Below are 22,301 nucleotides of genomic sequence, written 5' to 3' on the forward strand. Positions count from 1 at the left end.
GTGACGAAGCAGGGCGTCTCAGGGCTTCTGCGTAGGTCGCACGGCGGTGTTCAGTCGGTGAAGGCGCAGTGCTAGCAAACTGAAAGCTGGACCGTAGTGGTTGGTGTACTTCATCTTCAGTTCCATTTGCAATGGAACTCACCGTAGCTTGTGACGCACCGTAAATCTTCTGCATTTCTTCCCGCACAACAGCGCGGATGAGCTCTCGGAGGTTGTCACAGTTGCTTTCAGTCGCCATGAAACTATCGGAAGTGGATGTTTCGTTCCCTAGCCGCTCGTAGAAGTTCGATCGCTGCGGAGGTATCTTTATACTTACTGCTTCCGATAAAAATTCGGCGGCAGTCTCCGGAGGGCTCCGCACAAGACAAGCGAAGGGCTGCTCTTTCACTCCTCGCATCAGGTGACACAACTTCTTGTCCGCTGTCATTCCAGGTTGTGCTCGTCTGAAGAGACGCATCATGTCTTCGATGAAGGTGGTGACACTTTTGTTGGAAAGCAAGACGTGGGCCTGGATTGCTCGTTCTGCTCGTTTGCAGCGATCAACATTGGTGTAGGTGCCGGCGCATGTAGTTCACGGCGCTACTCGACCACGACGTCAGTTGCTCCTCACGCTTTTGAAACCACGTACGCGGGCCATCTTCCAGGCAAAAATAGACATTTCTAAATTTAGTGGCGTCGTCCCATTCATTGTACTCGGCCGCGCTCAAAGTCGGCCATCCAGTCTTCGACGTCTTCGAACACGTCACCATGGAACGACTTTGGAACCCGTGGGTTCTGAAGTGTGTACCAGATTGTCATCGCGCTACCCATAGCAGTTGAGATGGTTGGAATCGCTGTGTTCTCTTCTGGAGGCAGTCCCCTGATACTGCGGCTGGCCCGATACACGGGCATCTCTATTGGCACTTGATTGGTGGCTTCGCTCCCAGGAGGGGTCTGCGGCATGAATGTGAAAGGCCCAGCACCTCCACCAATTTGTCACGTGTCTCCAAAGAGAACTGGCGACGTTTACTGAGGACAACTGGCTTCTGAAAAACAACGGCAGCGGGACCAGGCTATCTAGTGGGCGGGGGTAGCACGCGCACTTCGAATTCCTTCTTGTCCTTCCTGTCTCTTCCTTTGCACTGTGCCCACTACTGCATCTGGCAATATTGCTTCCCAGAAGATGCCCCCAGACGCGACGAATCGTCGTATGGACGGGCGCCTTGGGGGCGTTCACCCGTTTGCAGGGCGAAAGGTTTCCTCGTTTCCTTGAAACCGCTTCTAAACACGACCAGTCGTCCTTGAGATGGTCGTCGCGGTTTGTCGGGCATAATGCCGACGCCTTCGTTCGATTGGCGCCTGTCTGCTGCTTGCTTAAGCGGCAAGCCGCGTGGTATTTCGGTGTTTACCTGACTGACATAGCACAGGCTCGACTGCTTCATGCACTTGAACTCTTCCACTCAACCACGGCGTGCGTCGTTGAGTGGAAAAGGAGCGCACGCTTCCTTGCGTAAACATTATCTCACTCCGCTTCCCTCGCAAGTCCCGCTGGCTGCAAACAAGAACGATATCTGCCGCAGATTAGACAGCTGCAGCGGCAGGCAGATAGCGGCAGAAAGCAGACACCGCGGCAATCGTGCCATTGAACCCGCGTACTTTTCGTTTACTGCAGTACAGTAAGTATGGTTGCTGGATTCCGCTGCTCACATTAGCCTTAGTGTTAGTAGTATTAGCGGCCTAATGTGCAGTTTATGCGAAGACTCCGCATCCTGGGACAGGTTCTGGTGGCATCATAACAGCAGAGTGTTGCTCCCATAAGGCATCTGTGCGGTGTCGTGGGTAGCCGTGCCTTGCAAGCCACGATGGCGAAAGTGTCCAAGATTCACAGTCAACAACTAGTAAGTATGATTTTTTTTTTCTTTGTCCCCGAGCATGCCTCTTTTTAGCAAACTGAACCCGTGACTTTCAGTTTACCTATGTATTGCTGATTACTGAAGTGACTAACAGTCAACGTAACGTTAAATGGCGCGATGTTTATGCTGTCATTTTACTCGTGCGCATTCGTGTTCCTTGCAAGAATACTTAGCTAACTCCGCTTGAGCGAGTTTTCTTCTTATTTACATGAACAACACAGCGCAGCTTCTCTAGGGTTAACTATCATAAAACAAGAATAAATGAGACCAGCATCTCTTTAGCAAATTGAACCAGTGATGTTCGATTTACCGATGCATAGCTGAATATTGAAGTGATTAAGATTCTACATAACGTTAAATCGTGCATTATTTATGCCGCCCATTTCACCGGTGCGCCGTCGTATTCCTTGCGAGAATGCTTAGCTAACTCTACGTAAGCGAATTCTTTCTTTAATGCGGCTTGAACAACACAGCGCAGCATCTCCAGTTATGGACTATCATTAAACAAGAATAAAAGATGGTGTTCCTTTGCGTTTGTTTTGTGCAGTCCCCAGCTAGTTTACTCTGTGAGCATGCATTTTACACCCCTCCGCATAATAACGAAAATAGTATTGTTTGAGAACAAATACAAAGAAAGAAAGACTCAGCAGCCCGATATTTAAATATTCCCTCCACCATATATGTCGGCGCTGTATGCTATCCAGTACAGTCGCGACCACTTCGTCTAACGCAATTTTCATCATGTGAGTATCTCTAAGATGACATAAAAAATGAAAACTTTGAAGTATTCAATGTATGGCTATTTCGGACGATGCAGCGAGGGAAACGGCGGTCACTGATAAGTAAACTGCGAAGTCGTTAACATAATTAGGCACCTCTGTTCCCCTACGTGGATGTGTCAGTAGCCGAAAAACATAACAGCCCTTTCGAAAAAGCTTTTCCAGTGCTTTATTCCATCTGTGCTCATTCAATCAGGGTAACGCAGTGCAGTTTCGGTCAGAATTTGAAGCAGCCATAAGCTAATAAAGCATGTTTGTCAAACCATAAAAAATATCCTTAAGATACTTATATCCTCTGCAAGAGCATATTAAAGATGATTCTTTTGCTTTAAGTATTGTGAAAGATTAAATCATTGCAACTACTAACACTTGTTCGGAAATCATGGTCGGTATTGTGCAAGCGGTCCTTTGATTTGATTGTTATCATTTCAATATTCGCGGCCAGGCGAACGCAGTGATAACGTGCGTAGAGCGCCACTCTGACCCCTGCCGAAGTCCGAGAAGGAGTAACATTAGAATAGAACCACTGTGCGCTATTATAACTGTTTTCTTATTTAAGGTTGTTCTTTCATTTGACCACTCCTGACAACGATAGGCATGACAACGAGATTACCACTTCGGTGATTGCTAGTTGCACAGGGCACTTATCGATGAGAAGGTCCGCAAATGCCAGGACCCTATTTTACATAGAAAGCCGATCCCTCCAATTGGCAAATATTTCTTCTTTACATGGGGTCTCGCCGTTTGACCGTTCCCGGCAATACCAGTGGCTCGCTTTAGTGCGACTCACAGATGAATACTGTGCCAGCCGAGATTCGCTGTAGATTGAAAGCATTATACAAGCACTAAACCTTTGATTGTGCCATGTAACGATGTAAAATAAAGCCCCTCTCACCCCACCCACATCTCTAATATTTATTCTTTTTATTCATAATCCTGCGCTGCAACCTGCCGGAATACCGATGGCTAAGCAGGATGCCGCCGTCACTAAAACTGAAGCAGCGCTGGACCTTGAAGAAGTGGCTAGTCTTGAACTCGGTGAAACGCCTGAAATCAAAGCAGACTCCTTGGTACGGCTACGCCAACTGTTAGCAGGTACATTTCTGTTTTCTACCTTGCGTCTTAAAGAAGCGCCATTGAGGTGTGTCTGATACCTAACGTAGAGTCTTCTATATCATGTTGGCGAGACCACACCAGTCCCCTTCAAGGCATTCAAACTCAGAACACATTCATAAAGCTTCCTAGTGCATTGGAAGTATTGCAGCACTTAATATTTATATACCTCGTGATACGCTGTCACAACGGCATGTGCTTTAATGTACACTGGGAGCTTCCGCGACTTCCTTTGGCAGGTGTTTAGTTCTAGAAACAGAGGTCTGACTCGTACGATGCCCTGTTAACATTCTGCACTCAAAGTATTATACTGCTTAAAAACGCACTTAAAAAAAGTGAGCATTACACACCACGGCGTTATTCACTTCGTTTAGTCACCATCACTGTCCACGTTGTGCGCTTTCCTTATGTCCTTTCTCACTGGTACACTTGTTTGAACGTGCCAGTATCCCCTGCTACGAGGGGGGTGGGGTGGAGTAGCAACCAAAGGTGGCTCTCATTTCTTGTTGCTAGGCACCTTGGTACAATAGCAGCGACAATATATTGCGCAAGGTGGAATAGGACTAGCCATGTACTTAAGGGTCTCAGGCCATCGTCGATACCTATCAGCCAATAAAGAGTCCCTTGTTCAATCGCGCCAACGTTCTTGCAAGTAATGGAGTAATCTTTGCTAACAGGAAAAAAACGAGTGCAAGTTAAAGACTTCAGCTGCTCATCACGTCAGCAGTGTCCTCGCACTCTAGCACGGAAAGAGCACTGGAGTATCGTGGGAACCACACAGGTCATATAAACCACATCCGAACACCGATGTTAGATCTGCCTTTCGGCGAACGGCTAGCAAAAATAGCTGTCGAGATATTCCGGTTGAGAACAAGGGACTTCTTCGTCACATCATTATGTCATGCTGTCACAGCGTTGGCAGCGCACTTTCCGATTGTGCTATGATAAGCAATCAGTGAAATGTTTGCCCGAAATAATGTCATCATCATCACCAGCCTATCTTTATATATACTGCAAGACGAAGGCCTTCCCCAGTGATCTTAAATTGCCTTTCCCTTGTGCTAGCTGATTCCAAATCGCGCCTGCACATTTCCTAATTTAATCATCCCGCCTTACTTTCTGCCGTCGTCGACTTCCCTTCCCTTGGCGCCCATTCTGTAATTATAATGATCCACCGGTTATCTACCCTATGCATTCCATCACCTGCCAAGCTACATTCTTCGCTCTTTATGTTAGCTAGCACATCGGCTCTTTTAACGTATTAATGTATTAACGTGTATTATATATTGCCTTGTTAACTCAATACGTATTTGTATGCAAATATATACATTAGTACAGCCAGTTTCGTAGCTATCACCAGGCTCACGGCGACAATACCCAAAACATAGCAAAATACGCAAATGCATCATGTAGCACTGCTTTCATTTGCTTGAGAAAGCACTTCCATAAAAAAATACATCAAATTATGAAGTTCTGTATAAGCCTGACGATAATGCTAGCCTCGGTATTCCAAGCAATTCTGCGGAGCTTCAGAAATCGCTGCCTCCTCTTGTGTAAATGCAAATGCACTTAGAATTTGTAATGGAGTATTTATTCGGCAAGCTTCTGTTTTTGTTGTTTCCATTAAGTATCGCGAACTGATTAAAAGAAATATGCGGCACATGTTTCCGATTAGGTGCGATTTTGTTCCTGTACGACTTAAGCACATTGCTTCCCGCTTTCGCTTGAAACACCTCACAGACTAAGATATTGCAATGCAATTCATAAGCTTTTCTTTTTATTCTTCAGATATTCTGTGAAAGCGTTGTATGAATTGCTTGGAATAATCTTGCAGTCACAAGTTTTAAGAAGGCAAAGAGTTTTAACTCACATATTTTTTCTTTTGTTAAACCGTGCACTCATGCAGCAAGATTACCTCGTGCCGTTCCGGGAAATGCTTTAGCGTAATGTAGGTGGCACGACACGAATCTTATATTGCAGTTAACGCTAATACTTTTGCTTAGGACTGCTTTTAATACTGCACTAAGAGATGTTGCTCTCAATCTTAGTTTAGATCAAATAGCTCTAATATTAGCTTTTTTCCTGAGCATGACATGATGCTTCAGACACGCCAAAACTATCCCACGAAACAAGTGGATATCAATTGTAATCAAAGGCGCTAACGCTGCGTGTGCTCATAATTACAGAGGAGCCATCCTTGAAGATTCCTTCGAGCGATGACCTTCTGGTAATGTTTCTGCGAGCCAGAAAATACAGAATAGAAGAGGCCTCCCAAATGGTGAAAAACTACTTCCGCGCGCGGCGAGATGTACCGGAGTTCTTTCATGAACTTGTCCCTCAGAATGTTCCCTTCAGAACAATTTGCCACGACCACAAACTCCTGATGATATCGCCCGAACCAGGCGAGTATGGCCGGTGCATGGCGGTCTTCAAAGTAGGTAAGTTCTCATAGTAACAAAACTCTCCTGCTAAAATTTCTTGCCTGCTGCACACAAAGAGAACGTCTTGCCTCAAAGTCAGCGCCCTATTTTGTTCATTCACTCAAAGAAATGCCAGCGGCTATAGGAAGCCTCGACTGCATACAAGTTTACAGTTGTTTTTTTGCAGATACCATGAGACGGAGAAACGCTATAGCATGGGGCACTTTATAACTATGAAAGCGCAACACTGCTTCTTTCAATTTGAAATCTATTGCTCCGTAACATACACATATAAGAAAAATGTGCATTTGGAATTCCCGAAGTGATCATTCCAAGAGAACTAAAAGTAGTCTGGGCATAAGTACAATACACAGCAGGCAAGACCAGGTTGTGAATAATAAATACGCGAAAAAATGTGCAGCCTGTACAAAAAACGTACTTTTTTGAGAACTTTTAAAGGAGCACATTTAGGTACTGTCGCACAACTATGGTCACTGCTGTCACAGACGCGTTAAGTGTAAATACTATAGAGAGACAGACAGAAGAAAGAAGAAATGCAGGCAGGTTAAATAGGAGATGAATTCTGGTTTGCTACCCTGCACTGGGGAAAGCGAAAGTGGGAGTTTGAAACGAACTAGCGAGAGACAAGGAATACAGATACACGGATCGCCGGTATTCACAATCATCGCACACTACCTCAGCACAGTAGCACTTGTAGCGCAACGAATTCATACTGCAGCCGTTTGAGCAGGTCCGTTGTGCTTAAAAAAAGGGTAGCAATTTTCTCGTCAAATCCTGCCGCGATGGCTTGTGAGCTCGGCATTCTAAAATTAATTTCACTGATAGCGATCTTTGGTCAAAGCTTGCTATCACGATTGCGAGGGATCCTCGCTGTAAATTGTTGCGTGCGCTGTCAGAAAGGGAATGTTGAAGTGTCGCTTCGTTACCACAGCCATCACAGTAATCACAGGATTCACTGTCGGCCTATTTGATTCGAAAAGTGAAAGACTTTGCAAAAGCCACTCCTAGCACTAGCCGGCAGAGTCCTCCTGTTGGAATGCGAAGAAGTACTATAGAGAAAAGTCCACGTGGTGCTGCTGGTTGCCTTCGAAATTTAGAGGGTTCCACGCGGAGAACGTGATCTTTGGTGCGAGCACTCCAATTTTTTTAGGGGCATCTGTCCTTAATGATGGTACAAGCCACTCTTTGCTGCACTGAGTATCGAACCTAGCAATGTTATTGGCGCGTTCCTTACCTAAGACGCCACAGTGGCTTTGAAGCAGCTCAAATATCACGTAGTTTCTTTTCTAGGCCAGGGCATAGATTTGCAGTATTTATTAGCTAACTATAGTGTAGTTTTCCAAGGTCCTGCTTGGTTTGTATTGCCCTCTCTTTCCCATAGTTTTCCAAAGTGAGATATGGCTAATCATGCAGCCTGATTGTGAAAAAATCTTCACTTGAATATACCACGCCGCCCAGCCAGCAGTGCAATATTGCGGGAACATTTCAGCATGTTCAGAAGGCTAAAGAAGGCTTAAGTAAGAAAGAAGTTCTTGCAGAGAAACGCATGAGAAAAAAAGGTTATCTCATGCAAACTGCCCGAAAGAAATTACGGCACATCACGAAAGAAGTAATTTTCAAAAGTGTAGCAATAGGCTGGAATACTTATTCAGACAAGTAGTGAATTTGCATCTGTAAATGCGTAAGGCATCCGTCAAACATTTATGAATCTTTCTCGATCAGCCAGGAGAAGCATAGTATAATTTAACGTTGCTTAATATTCTCTTCCAACTTAAGCAGAAAGACAGATTACGCATCTCCGGCTGCCGTAAGACAAGCTAAAGCATTGTGAGAATCCTGCTCGAACGACCTCACGTAATAAGTGAGTACAAGCCCGTTTAAATAAGGCAGAAATAAAAGCAAGATAGCCATAGGCAGATGCGTTGGCTATGCTTCATGAGGGTTTTAGAGGCCTTACCTGAAGCTTCCTGACGCCGCACAACGAAAAGCTCGGTAGTACACCATACATTCTTCAATAAATTGGTCAAAATCTAAGCTGTACCAGGCTCCCAGCGTCGTTTAAATTGGGTGTCTGCTAGCTAACTTTACAGATGAGTCACAGATTATGAAGCTGAAGAGTTCGGCAAATGTTTCACTCAGACGCCATTACTTATAGCGAAATCACTGGTGACGTTTTCTCCTTCGGGCAAGCCTACGCGTGTCATTGCTACTCAGTTAATGATGTGCATTGTGAATATTCTTTTAACAGCGGCTGTGTTCAGTTTCTTTAAACTTCATTAAAATTTATCCTAACGTGTTCCCGGAACTGAATTCTGGAGTATTACGTGACAAAACTACGGTATGATTATGAGACACGCCGTAAAGGGGGAATCCGGGTCAATTTAAACTACGAGGGGATCTTTAACGTTTCTGCAATGCACGGAACGTGGGAGTTTTTGCTATTCGCCTAAGTCGAAACGGGGCCTCCGCGGCCGGAATTTAACCCTGCGATCTCGTGCTAAGAAGTGCAACACCATAGCCCGTAAGCCACCGTGGCGGGCTACTGTGTTCCCTGCTCGTGATTCCTTGATCCGACACCAAGACGAGATGACAGTTTTTGTTTGTGTGTTTGTTTGTTTGTACGTGCGCGTGTGTGTTAGAGAGAGAGTAGAATAAATGAAGAGAAACAAAGAGAGCTCGACGTGGAGAGCGTCCCTCTAACCTGGTACTCCTCACCGGAGTAAGGGCAAGTGGGAAATAAAGGGAAAGGTAGGCGGCAGGTAATAATCTTATGGTGTAATGAGAAACTAGAGTTACGTTTCCCAATGTGTGTATGTGTGTGTTTGTTTCTCGAAGGAACGTCCACTATTCAGCAGAATATAATTGCACCATTCTCATGCAATTGAGTTCCACCTCAGAGCTATTTCCACTCTCCCTCCAGGTGCCTGGAACCCTGACATCTGCAGCCTTTTGGACTATACCAGAGCAGGGCTTCTGTTGACCAACAGCTGGCTCCTTGAAGATGTTCCATCAATATGTGGGGTCGAGTGCGTCTTAGACTTGGAGGGATTAAGCATCCTGCATCTGACGCAGCTCACACCAGCGTACCTGATGAAATTGGCTACCATTACGCAGGTGCACAGTGACCGCTCGGTTCTCATAACATAATATGCCTTGACGGTCAGTAAGGGGACTGTTACCTTCCTACAATTTCTTTTCTCAATATTGTCACATATAGACATTCAACGCTGAATTGACATGCAACTAATAGTTCAGTGGCGCAGTGGCGAAGAGGAAGAGTCTAAGAACACTTGTGTTCCTCGTATTTTTCTATGAAAGGGCAATCCTATACCTAATTTCGACATGTAGAAAACACATATAAGGTTACTTGGCATGGGTTGGCTAAAGAAAGATGTCAACTAGTGGGCTGCTGAAAAATTACGTAATACACAACATGCACTAAATAGAAACAGCAGTGAGGCGCACTTCAGTAATGTCGCAATTCCTGAATAGCCAGAACCCAGACTCATACCGAAAGTAACGAGTAATAACTTTCCACGAATGATTGGGCTTCATTACCAAAAAAGAAAACTTTGTGTTTATTTTTCAGACTTTTCTACGCTTTTTGCTCATAGCCTCCCCGTTTTTCTGCATTCGTTTTTCCCGCCAAGCGGGCCAAACAAAAATATCCTTCCGATAGCACTGCGCTACTACTTTGTTGACATAGCGAAACGATAGTGCACACATTTGTTTTGTTGTCCCGTAACGTTGGCCTCGACATTGCTAGGATTCGCGGTGAGTGGCGGAAGCCCTTCCGTTATTATTTTGATTCTCTCCTCCTTTAAGAAGGAAATGTTTCAGCACGAATTCTCGTGCTCCAACACCACTTTCCTTATAGTCGCCTATCTCCCAATAAGCATCGTAGCTTCTGCAGTCTTTTAACGTATACAGCAACACTTAAATTTCGGTGGTCAAAGTTTTCAGTCCCCAGAACTGCACTGTGCACCATTTAAAGCATTCTCGCTATTACACCTCTTTGTTACTCGTTTGTCTTCTTTAACGAGGCCATCAACGGTCTGCAGGTTGGATTCAGTAGCGGCTATGCGACGATGACCATTCCGAGGCTGATTTTCAACGCTTTTATAGCCATCTTTATTATGCTTGATCCATCTTCGTAACTGTTCGAGCTCAGTCACGCGTCGCCATACGCTAGCTGTAGCCTCTTATGAATTTCTGCAGCTGAAGCTTTCTTTTTCACCAGAAATTATAGCACCGCACATTCACAAAACGAGACTTGAATTGCTGCAATTTTTCTTCGCATGCTGGCGGCTAGATTTTGTAACCTGATGATAAGAAATTGTCATCTATGATTGCAGAAAAAATGGAGTAGCGCCTTATCAACTCTTGCGAGCTTTCAGACATGTATGCAAAAAATTGTTGATCAATATTTTCAGTACGACGCTCGTATATCAACCAAGATTTAGTACAAGAAAATATTTACAGTCCGTGAGATGCGCTCTATAAACTTTATTGTTTATTACTCGAGCTATACCCACGATTGTGCAGTTGTGAGCATTTACTCACAGGGTACCCTGATTATCAGAAGGAAACTCACAGAAGAACAAGAATGGATTGGAGTGCATACGGCAGGCATCACCAAATTAAACTGGGGGCTTACCACATTCGGTGAAAAGGAATATGTCCAATCATGGCAGTCTATCAGTGCTAACATATGCGGCATAAAATTGGAGGTTAACAAATAGGCTCGTGAACAAGTTAAGAGGAGTGCAAAGAGCGATGGAACGATAAGTGTACGACTCAGTTTTAAGAGACCGGAAGGCAGCGGTGGGTATCAGAGAGTAAACGAGAATTTACGATATTGTTATTGCCATTAAAAGAAAGAAATTGAACTGGTCAGGCCATGTAATGCGTAGGGCACGTCACTGGTGGATCATTAGCGTTACAGAATGGGTGCCAAGCAAAAGGAAGTGCTGTCGACGATGCCATAAAATCAGGTGGGGTGATGAAATTAGGAAGCTTGTGCGCAATTTTGAATCAGCCAGCGCAAAGCAGGGATAATCGGAGATCTCTAGGAAAGCGCTTCGTTATGCAGTGGACATAAATGTAGGCTGTTGTTCATGATACTGATGACGAAATCAAATCAACCCCAAATAAGACACGGGCTTTGATAAACGCTCCATTGAGTCACTCCCGGTTAACTTGGAACACCTCGAGTTTTTTAACGTCTACCCAAACAGAAGGGAACAAATATTTTCGCATTCGTTCCTCGTCGGACTGCCGCCGAGGTGGTAGGGAATTGAACCCATGACCTAGTTCTGTACAGTAGAACGCAATATTCAATCAGCCCTCTTGGCGAGTTTCGTAATTACGTCATTGCACCACAGCCGGTTATTTTTCAAGTCATGTATTCACTTAGCAGACATCTTGACATGAGCATCAGTCGACCTTGCGGTGAAATACATTCGAGTGCTAGTTATCATTTTAACCAAAACCTTCCTTCCATGAACGCGGTGCGAAGCTCAGTGTAACAGCGCATGTTATCATCTTCTTTAAGCGCAAATATTTCGAACCCCGTGGCAGTGTCTGGATTCCGGTTTGCGAAGGCGTAGTTCGAGCACAGACTGGCTTCAATTTTGAAAATGCAAAATGTTCAATTATGTGATTATGAAGTGAGTTAACATAATTAAGGTAGATAGTTTTTTCGTACTTGGTTGTCACTATTTAGTTAGGTCCACAGCTCCTTCCAATGCATTTCGAAAAAAAAATTAAGCCCAGTGCGTTGTCTTGATGAATTTAGGCTCTTCCTACTTGTAGCAGTTTATACAGCCATAATTATACTACTGGAGCCTGTACTTTGATTACTCGGCTCCCATATTAGCGATCAATATACCTTTCCTTCTGAGAAATAGGGGTCGCTTGTGCAAATATGCGCGAGTATCTCATGAGCAAACGATATAATAGTTTCATTAACAAGCATACGCCTGCTCTAGGCTGGCAATGCTTCACTTTGGTGACGTCACTTCTCCTCCATTTAAGCTTCAGATTCGGGTGCTCAATTCATTCATGGAGCTCACACTTCATAGTGAACTTCAATTGCCACTAATATGTTTTATCGGAGCCTGTAACAAACGAGAACGCCTCAGTGAAAGCGCATTTTCTTGTCTGTTTGGACATTAACAAGGAAAGAAGCAATCCAACTTGAAGGATCATAGGTTAGGGCGTGTTGGTATTCCATAACTGAGGTTTTTTAGCGCACGAAAGTTGAAGCTTTTTGTAGTGCAGTTATAAGCGTTGTTCGTGGACTTAAGACTTCAACAAACATGTAACGAATGTATTTCTCAGACACTAACATGACGACTTCTCACCATCGGCAGTTGAGTCTGGGGATGTGCGATCTAAGGCCACCTACAGTTTTCGCTCTACGCAAGTTATTTATAGTGCTCCACTGCTTTAAAAATGATTACGTGTGTTTTTGTGAAATTGTTGCTTCCCATGGCATGCAACAGCGCTGTTCGAAAGGAGCGACGACCTATGGCGATGCAAATGGGCACGTCCTAAAGCCTAATAACTTCTTCGCAGAATAGGTGAAACAGTTTAAGCGACGCTAGCAGTAAGATGTGCGATGCAGGAAGGGGAGAAGAGGACAATGTCGTTGTATTTCCCCTACTACAACGAAAGGTCCTGCAGCGAACAATGAAGGCTTTGATGATGATGATGGTGATGATGATGATGGTGTGATGATGATGATGATAATAATGATGATGATGATGACGACCTAGGCGCAGCACCCCCACAATAATAGTTGTTTTATCACTGGCAGAAGATTGCCCCGTACGCACCTGGGGGTGTTTATTCTAACCGATGCTACATGAAGCAGTGCAAGACTTACTGCGCACAAAATTGCGCTGGCCCCGAAGTCACACGAGGAAATACATGTGCCTTAAGAACTATGATGGCTTACGCGTAATGATTAACGGAAGATTGGCAGCTGATATATAAAACAACACCGAGCTGAAGCTTCTTAAACAAAGCGAGTGGTAAAAGGCGAACGGCAGGGTGGTAAATAAAAAAAAGGCTATCTTTTTCAACTTCACAACAAGAAACGGAATGTACATGAAATAGCAAGTTGGCAGTCATAGCCCACTGTTACCACACGACTAGCTCAAACAATGATTTCGCGCAAACCACTGGGAAATATGCCCCTATGGTTTTTTATGTGCTCGAAATATTAAAGTACCAAACACAATTAATTTCTACAAGGAGTAGGCTTCCTAATAAACATCCCCCTTGCACCCTATTGCATTAAAGACTCCACCAATGATGTTCCTCTAACAAACGCACGCACGTTACAAATATTCAGAAGAAGTAAACGTGCGTAAAAGTAGTCTCGACTTCTAATTCACCCTAGTGGGTGTAATTTTCCTGTCTGTGTGGATATAGAGGAGCCCCCGTGCAAAATTAGACGTTTTAATACGATTCGAAGCATCAATAAAAGCTTTCATAAATAGGTGTTTCTAACAATGAAGCTGAAATAAGAAACACCGCCATTACTGCCCGGCGAAAGTGACTTACCATAAATTCGCGGTTCCTCACCGTGACCTTCAAGAATTCAGCGACGCACCCGTGCAAGCTCGGATGTCACGCTGCCTTCTCGCCGGTGGGACGCGCGTGCTTTGATTGGACTCTGTGGTTCCCCAGGCGTTGAGGCGCGAGCCGTCCCGAATGCCCACCGCCTGTGGCGAGCTGGGATTTAGGTCACAGTGTCGCCACTAGGTGCACCCATTCGCTGATCAGGTGCTGCTTTAAAGGCTTGTGACGAAAAAAATTAAAAGAACAATACAATTTGGAGTTCTGTGGCTCTGCTAAGTTTGCTTCAGTGGTATTATACAAGTCATTTGTACCAACTTTCTCCAAAGTCAAAATTTTGTTGCAGTTGGCCTTTATATGCGGTAATATCCTCATATTGATGAGGGATTCTCTCGAAGATCTGAGAGCTAATGTGTGCCCCTGTTTACCCGAAACCCACCATGAAATATATATAAACAGTAAGCCCGTTGATATTGTTATGGCGCAACCAAGAGTGACGTCAGGCAGAAGAAGACAATTTTACCTGTAGTGGTGGAATCTGTCCGGAGAATCATCTTGTTTATGCATCGTTGTCTTTCTTGTAAATATTGTAAACACATCTTTATATCTGACTTCTGCAACGTAACAATGTAAATGCATTCTCCGCTCCAACAAGTCAACAAATTAACTGACGCCAGCATTATTTGTAGTTTAATGCGCTTTATAGCGATACTTTTCGGCAATCCGTACTAAATGAAAGTGGTAAATGTCAAACTAATTTCCCCAGGAGTGCTGTCCCGTGCGGATAAAAGCTGTCTACATAGTAAACCACCCGAAGATCTTTGAAGTCCTCTTCGCAGCGATCAAGCCGTTCCTGCGCAGCAAGCTGCTAAGAAGAGTGAGTGTACTGAGTCTTTTCCTGCAGCTACGTTAGTTCTGCCGTGTAGGTTCATGTGTGTATGTGCGTGCGTGTCTGAGACTCACCACAAGCTCCCCTGCCGTCAGCTTTGCAGTACAGGTCCCGAAGTTGACCTTCTCGAGGGCGTTCAAATGTCCGCAGAGGTTTAGCCGTTCATACAAAACGAGCTGATAGGCTTGTTTGATTTCGGTCAATCCTAGCTACATCTACATAGTTCTTTGGTCAACTGCGCCAAATGTAAAGTCATGACTAAGAAAAAGGCCCCTTTTTCTCAAACGTCGTACCCGCGTTACACAGTAGCACTGCTACCACTTATTATTATTATTATTATTATTATTATTATTATTATTATTATTATTATTATTATTATTATTATTATTATTATTATTATTATTATTATTATTATTATTATTATTATTATTAGTGTGGTTGTTTCTAGTGACGTAGCCTATCAAACCGAGCGGCGACGAAAAGTCACGCCACCCGCTTAAGCTAATCAAGTTTTGCTGTATATATAAGAGCTTTCATCGTGCATTCAACACCATTTTGAAGCGTGACTGCCTGCGCCACCACCTCCTCCTCTTAGCACAGCGCTTTTGGTTAAATCAGTCAGCATCCTCATAAGGCTGAAGCCAGCCATTAAGGAAAGGCTCTGTCAAGCCAACAGTGCAAAATTTGAACTACCTAATGAAGAGCAGTCTGTGATAGCCACATAACTTATATGAAGAAATTTAGGCAGCGAGGTTGGCCTGCGCTCATGCGCTCTAGCCTGCGGCTCTGCGCAGGGGGAGAGGGAATGGAGACGTAAAGGCGTGATGAGGGATGATGATGAGGTAGAAGGATTATTACTATTAACAAACTAGCCCAAAGATGTCATTTAGAAGTCTCAACAAACTTTCAGAGCTTGCAGTCCATTAGGTTATGACTGAGACGTATAAAATCCGTGAATGAAAATTCCTTCTGTCCTTTCACAATGGCACAGAATGTACATTGCAGCGTAATATAAGAAGGCGAAACAGAAAGTCATTGCCCATATTTTTTTAGACCAATTATGGCTCTAAATGCAAAGTCAACATATCCATTCCCAGCGGTGGACCTTTCGTGGACCGGCCCGACCTTATCTACCGGTAGCTCCGCGGTACTGCGCTGCTGTCGGTTGTTGAAGACGGCGGTTGCGCTTCACACCTCCACGGCGTACGAGCACCGAAGGATCATTCGTTTTCTATAGAGCAAGGGGGGAACGTCCATCGAAATCCACAGGGAAATTCAGCCCACGTAGAGGGAAGGGTGTCTCGCTTTGCGAAGTGTGAGGTGACAAGACATCGATTCACGTGCAACGATGAAGCCAAGGCAGCAGTCTGACGGTGGTTCCGTAGACAGCCGGACATGACAAATTTAGTGCTGCGATGGGACAAATCTCTGAACCGGTGTGGGGACTATGTCGAAAAATAGTGTAACGTACGTAGAATACTACGTATATTTGTAATTATCTGTATGGACCTTATTTTGAGTTAACTAAAGTAGGGGCAAAAACTTTCTGATTCGCCCTCGTAGCTGTCGATCTAGTTTGCTCAAATGCTTCAAGCTTGGTCCTTGGAGCCTTACTTGCGCTAGCGCCGTGGTGCTGACTGCTTGAGCTTAGTTCGAGCATATTTTCTTTATCACCTCAAACACTCAGCACCATAAGGTTGATTTCAAGAAGAGGCGGATATTACGTGCACAATAAATCCCAGTCACCCCCAGGTACCTGAAGAATAAAAGGCGCAGTTTCGCCCGAAACGCGAAGTATCCATTGCGGCAGCAAATTAGTGCACAGCTATAGAAAGGAAGGATAATAGTTTATATGGGCCTATAAGCTTGTAAACACAGGTATACTAACTAATTTACCAAGTACCGTGTCACCAGCGCAAGCAAACATGAACATGTCTCATTTAGTGACCGCAGAAACTCGCTGTCAAAACGCGGAAGTGAGGAAGCACGGCAGCAGCAGCGAGCGAATTGCAGCGAGCCGCGGAAACACTGCGCACGGCTTACTCTGTACTCTTAGCAGATGAGTTCGAAGATACAGCAGTCCTACCGGGGCGCCTGGAGTAGAACGTGCTCCCCCCTCCCAACTTACCAACGAAGCCTAGCGCGCGAAGGAAGTAGGCACGCTTCCTCCCCGCTTTCCGCCGTTGCGTGCACGAAATTGAGCCGTACTCGCCGGCTCTAGCTGGTACGCTTTCACTCAGTACGATAGCGTACGGCACGCGGAGACGATCTTACCGGGCCTTGGACTTTACACAAAACCTCACGGCGGCGCCGACGGCAGAAATTTGCCTGAAGTGTTCATGTATTTGGTGTCTCAATAAAAGTGCGGTACTAAACGCTTTCTTGCGACAGCGATTATATGGACATTAGAGAAGCGCGTGCAGTGCTTAAAGGCAGGAACGGAAGCAGGAGGTTTTCGGCCGCCGCCCCTCCATTTCTTAAGAAGGGGCTCACCACCACCCCTCCCCCGCCTCTGCGTAAGTCAACTATTTCACGGCGGCACCAATTCGACAAGCGCTGGAGAGGATTTTATTAACAGCAGTGCTTTGTGCGTGGCAATTCTAACTCCAATTTTTTTAAATTGATGATTCAATTTCGATTAATCAGTTGATGTGATATGATCGAAGAAAGGAAAGCAAGTGTTGTCGTACTATTGCGTGCTTTTCCCTGAAGCACTGCACATTAGCATCACCCACCTTGTTCGACTAAGATTCTTCACACAGCATACTGTGTATTTAGCCACGTGAGCGTGAAGTTACTGCTTTTGAATTAGTGAAGGTTCACGTTACATTCTTCAGGTGACCAGTTAATTTACATTCGTTTAGTTGTGCACTATTAGTGCTGTGTTTTAGCAAAGCACATACATTTTATACACTTGTAGGTAAGTAGGTGGGAAACAATAAAATATATTGTTGTGGTGCGTGAGGTTGTAATTGAAGCAATGCAACTAATGTTCTCTGTTGCACCTAGGCTACTTTGGTTTGAGTTCACATATTTTTAATCCTTAACCAACCAAGCTATTCCTCAAAAGCGGTTCCAAAATGCTACTTATACCTAAGGGCTTGAGTTTTAGTGCCAGAAGAACTTTGCTGCTTCTTGAATTTAAAAGAAAATGATCCGAAAGACTAGAAGACTTAGTCTTTCGGATCCGAAATGATCCGAAAGAATAAGCAGTTCCCAAACTAGTCATTTTTGCTTGCCTCGTGTACTATATGCTGCCCCAGCTCACGCTAGGTAAGCTGTTAAAGCTTGGCGACCGAACACTGTAGGTCGTATAGAAAGACCTTGCACTGTGATTTTTATCCTTTGACCTGTGTCACAGCTGGATCCTGTGATGCAACGCATCTCCGATATCTATATATATATATATATATATATATATATATATATCTATATATATATATACATACAGGCACACTGGTCGCCGCTTTCTTAGCCTTCCCCTCTCCATTTTTTAATGTGGTTTTCTTATTAATAGAGAAGTTATAGTACAAGGCAATAATATACAGGAGGAGGTCCCAATGTCACAGACTGTGATGGGACCTCCTGTACTGTGTATAAGTAAAAATATAAACAATAATTGCGTGCACGAAATTGAGGGGGAAATAAGGGGGGGAAGAAACTTTAAGCCTGGGCGTGTGCGCCGGCGGCGGCGCCGTGCTGTCACAGTAACGGCAGCACAGGTGCGGTTCGCGTGCAGGGGTTATGGGACTGGCTGTCCCATAATCGAGAGTAGATGAAAGCATGAAATGGCTACCGGCAAGGCAGATTGGTTAGAGATGATACTGGCCAGAATCTTAAAATGGGTGTGGTACATGTTCGCAACGGCACACCCCACCTCACCCCACCTCACCACACCGCACCACGCCATACTGTTTACTGGTCCATTAGGGCGCAATAGTTTTCTATAACCTTATTGCAAGTCTCGTCTCGGTCAATGAGCCGTCCCCGGGGCGCTGGACACTACGGGCTTGAACGCTGCCGGGGCGCAGGACGCTCCCCGGCACCTCAAAAAGTGCACAGGCACCTCGGTCGCAGCACCAAAAAATTACGCTCAAGCGTATAGTGCCCCGTATTTGTCTTTTGGACGTCGCCATTGGAAATGACAAATAAGTCTTCAGCGTACTAGAAGTTACAACTAGAGCGATATTGCGAACAAACATTAGGAAGAACTCAGAAGCAATTATTTTTTGTAATGTGTTTGAGAAATAACCAGCATATTTAATGCGGTGTCTTCGGAGTGGCCGGGTGATCTATTTTTATTCTCGCAACTTGCCTGGATGGTTTCGTTTGAGTGCTCGGATATCGGCTCTGGTTCTTGGCTCAAGGTTATCGAAGGTCGCAGGCAGCGGGGAACTAAAAGCATTTTATGCTTAATAGGTCTCTAGAGAAGCGAAAGACGCGCAGTACCTTTGGCTCCAAAATCGACGACGCCCAGTAGAAACACGCTCCGTTCAAAAGGAGCAGCGTTGTGTCTGCCACTACTGACGTGAGCTTTGTTCGGACGTAGTATCTAAGGTGCCGCAGAATATAGCGCCTGTTCCTCTCTAGTATCACTCTCTGGCACAAACACACGCTTTTCAAGTGATCAGATATGCGCATACTAAATCGTTCTTAATACAACTGGTTATCTGAGGTTAACGGGCAGTACACTTCAAGTTACGAACGCTCGCGGTGGTCCTTTTTTTCATACATCATGCAGCACTGATGTACGGCGCCTGCAATGCTGGTGACAGCGCTCGTCGTTAGGCCAGCGTTGTGAGACGCTAGCTAGCTTTCAAGGCACTGTTTCTGCTGCAGCCTCCACCGTGTAATCTTAAAGCACCTTCTGAGGAAATTCAGCTCAGTGCAAAACCTTGATATCGCTCTCAATCATTCGTGATGAAGCGACCCAAATATTTTTAATTACTCTAGGACACGTTCAAATTGTGGTATGAAATACGACCTGTATATGAGCTAAGTCTGCTTAGTAGACTTATGCCACTTTCGAGATAACCTTCCTTAAAGTGTTTTCCAATAAATTATAGCCATTCCATTTCCACTTTTTCTCAAAATCATCACTCTAGCTGTTCACGACAGTCTTGGCAGATATTGGGGCCGCACATACCGAAAGTGATGCTGTCGCCTTAAGATTTATCGAAGGAAGACGCTAGTTCTCTTAACGTGTGCTTCAATATTTCGCAAGGGCAAGAATGCTCTCAAGGGAATAATTAATTTTTTCGCGAACTCTATAATTATATAGACAACACGATTTCTCATTATGTTAATTTCCGCCTGTTCCAGAAATCAGAGCAAAGCAGCTGTATACGCCACACGCAAGTTTTGTACCTTTCTGTTCTAAAAGTGAAAAAAAAAAAGCAGGCGGTGTGCTGAAGAAATATATACATATTTTATTTTATTTTGTTTTATTTAAAGATACCTTACAGGCCTCAAAGTGAGGCATTGAGTAAGGGGGGCAGTACATAGAAAATACATTGAATACAAGACATCTATAAACCGTATCTGTTTACAACCTACAACCAAAGTACAACTGAGATGAAAAAAGAATTATTTAGATCACGATACACTAGGGAAAAGAAGAAACATAAAAAACATAATATAATAACAAGGAATAAATCACACAGATTGTTTTCAGTGAAGTCGTGTAATTAATAAAAACAGTAATGATGAAAAACAATGACAGAAAAGTTACGGACGCAACATTCCAACGAAACGGTAAACATAGCGACATAACAGTAATAATGCGAAAATAAGCTGTATATAGTGCAAGTATAGAAAGCATTGTGCGACAAACGTAAAACTTCACTTTTCTTTAGTCATGTATTCAGTCAAGGCATCACGGAATGAGTCGTAGTTAGATTGGCTTGCAATGCTGTCCGGGAGCGAATTCCATATTCTGATAGCACGAGGAAGAGCAGAGTAATGGAATGCCTTTGTAGACCCGTAAAGGCGGGCATAGCTGAAATGATTATGAAGCCTATGTGACGTGGAGTAGGGTCGTTTCAAGCATGCGGGTGTTCGAGTGGAGTGAAGGAATTTGTGGAACAGTGTTAAAAGGGCAATGTCTCGGCGAGTGCTCAAGGATTGTAATGAAAGCTTAAGTTTTATTTGTGTAACACTAGACTGGTAGCTGTAATCGTTTATGATGAAGCGGCTTGCTCTATTCTGGATCCATTCTAGCGTTTCAATTAGGTATTTCTGGTGAGGGGACCAAATGGGAGATGCATACTCGAGCTTGGGACGAACGAGAGTTAGGTAAGCTAGCTTGCGAACATTTGAAGGAACATTTCTTAAGTTGCGTCGCAAGTACCCCAACGATTGGGAGGCATTAGCTGAAATGGACGTGATATGCTCTGTCCAAGAAAGATTTGATGTGAATAGAACCCCTAGATACTTATATTGTGTAGCTGTTGTAACAGTGTAATTGTTAATATGGTAGGGATACTGTGAGGTTGCCGACTTCCGGGTAAAAGACATTACTTTGCATTTTGTGGTATTTAAAGTCATTAGCCATTTATTGCACCAGTTATTGATTTGTTGAAGGTCTTGCTGTGATCTGCACGGACGTTTATACAAAATGAAGCCACGACAAAGAGGTGGTGCCTTGTACTAAATCTTTCTGCCGCAACTTTCTTCATCCCTAGGTCCACTTCGTTGGCAACGAAGCTTCCGACTTTTGGGAACGCTTTCCAGGCGACCTCGTACCAACGGAACTCGGCGGGAGGCGAGAAGACTTCGATTATGATCGTCAAGAGAAGTTTGTGCACAGCAGAAGCGCCTTCTTCGAAAGCTTGTGCGCCTGCGGATACAAAAGGAATTAGACCTGATAAAATATTGATAATTCCGTGCCAGATATTCAACGGAGCTGCAATCATTCCCATAAATACCAATCGATTAACCCGAAAGGTTGTATGCCCTGGCCGAAAATATTTGTTCACAGAAAACTGCGCCAGTGTACCTTCGTAACTTGCACCAGCTAAGAAAACCGTAGAATTACCACCCGCACAATCATCTTCAGCACTCTATGGCCTATTCACACAAGCTTCTCAAGACATTTGTATTTTGCAAAATTGCATCTTCTGGTGCTCTCATTATCACTGGACAACCCCCTTGCTCCTTCCAATCTCTTCGTGCTCGCAAACCCGTTTCTTTTTTTTTCTTTCTTTTTGTTGCATCCCTAATAAGTGAGACGTATATCGATGACTTATGATCAGAGCCTTTGTAATTCGTCAATATAAATAGCAATTGGGTGGTATAAACGGTCCGCGATTTTCCAGAAATATTTGCGAAAGGTCAAATGACAGTCTTGCATTTGACTGCATGCGAGCCATTTAAAATAACTGATGAAATAAATTATTTGTCTGACTCACAAAGCTTAATTATCGACATTATCACTGATTTTTGTCCAGACAGCTTTCAAACCCTTTGTTTCCGTTTCCGAACAGAAAAATTCTAATATGGCGTAAAGGAAATACACTGAGTTTAATTATGCAGCAATTTATCGCGATAATTGGAGAAAACATGAAGACTTGTAAGTGCTCTGCTCCGACACCTCGCTTCA

At 44.2% G+C, this 22,301-nt stretch overlaps 1 protein-coding gene across 3 annotated transcripts; it reads left to right on the forward strand.

Moving 5' to 3' along the window:
- The first annotated feature begins 1,506 nt into the window (after positions 1 to 1,506).
- Positions 1,507 to 22,119, forward strand: LOC126537541 (alpha-tocopherol transfer protein-like). 3 transcript variants are annotated; one of them, XM_055074346.2, is made up of 7 exons: positions 1,529 to 1,655; positions 1,758 to 1,877; positions 3,646 to 3,766; positions 5,971 to 6,222; positions 9,146 to 9,339; positions 14,579 to 14,689; positions 21,385 to 22,119. In XM_055074346.2, exons 2-7 carry the CDS (start codon positions 1,842 to 1,844, stop codon positions 21,559 to 21,561), a joined length of 891 nt encoding a protein of 296 aa, XP_054930321.1. In that variant the 5' UTR covers positions 1,529 to 1,655; positions 1,758 to 1,841; the 3' UTR covers positions 21,562 to 22,119. The 3 variants fall into 3 exon arrangements, with proteins under 3 accessions (XP_054930322.1, XP_054930321.1, XP_054930323.1); XM_055074347.2 differs by lacking the exon at positions 14,579 to 14,689 and having other exon boundaries at positions 1,507 to 1,655; XM_055074348.2 differs by lacking the exon at positions 5,971 to 6,222 and having other exon boundaries at positions 1,537 to 1,655.
- The last annotated feature ends 182 nt before the right edge of the window (positions 22,120 to 22,301 follow it).

Source organism: Dermacentor andersoni, chromosome 4, assembly GCF_023375885.2.
Source record: "Dermacentor andersoni chromosome 4, qqDerAnde1_hic_scaffold, whole genome shotgun sequence".
In the NCBI taxonomy this organism is placed as follows: domain Eukaryota; kingdom Metazoa; phylum Arthropoda; class Arachnida; order Ixodida; family Ixodidae; genus Dermacentor; species Dermacentor andersoni.

Bases quoted from the DNA above. Each gene is read 5' to 3' on its own strand.
- LOC126537541 (XM_055074346.2), top strand. From the start codon at position 1,842: ATGGCGAAAGTGTCCAAGATTCACAGTCAACAACTA. The intron at 1,878-3,645 runs GTAAGTATGATT...ATGGCTAAGCAG, and splicing joins AGATTCACAGTCAACAACTA to GATGCCGCCGTCACTAAAAC. The intron at 3,767-5,970 runs GTACATTTCTGT...TCATAATTACAG, and splicing joins GCTACGCCAACTGTTAGCAG to AGGAGCCATCCTTGAAGATT.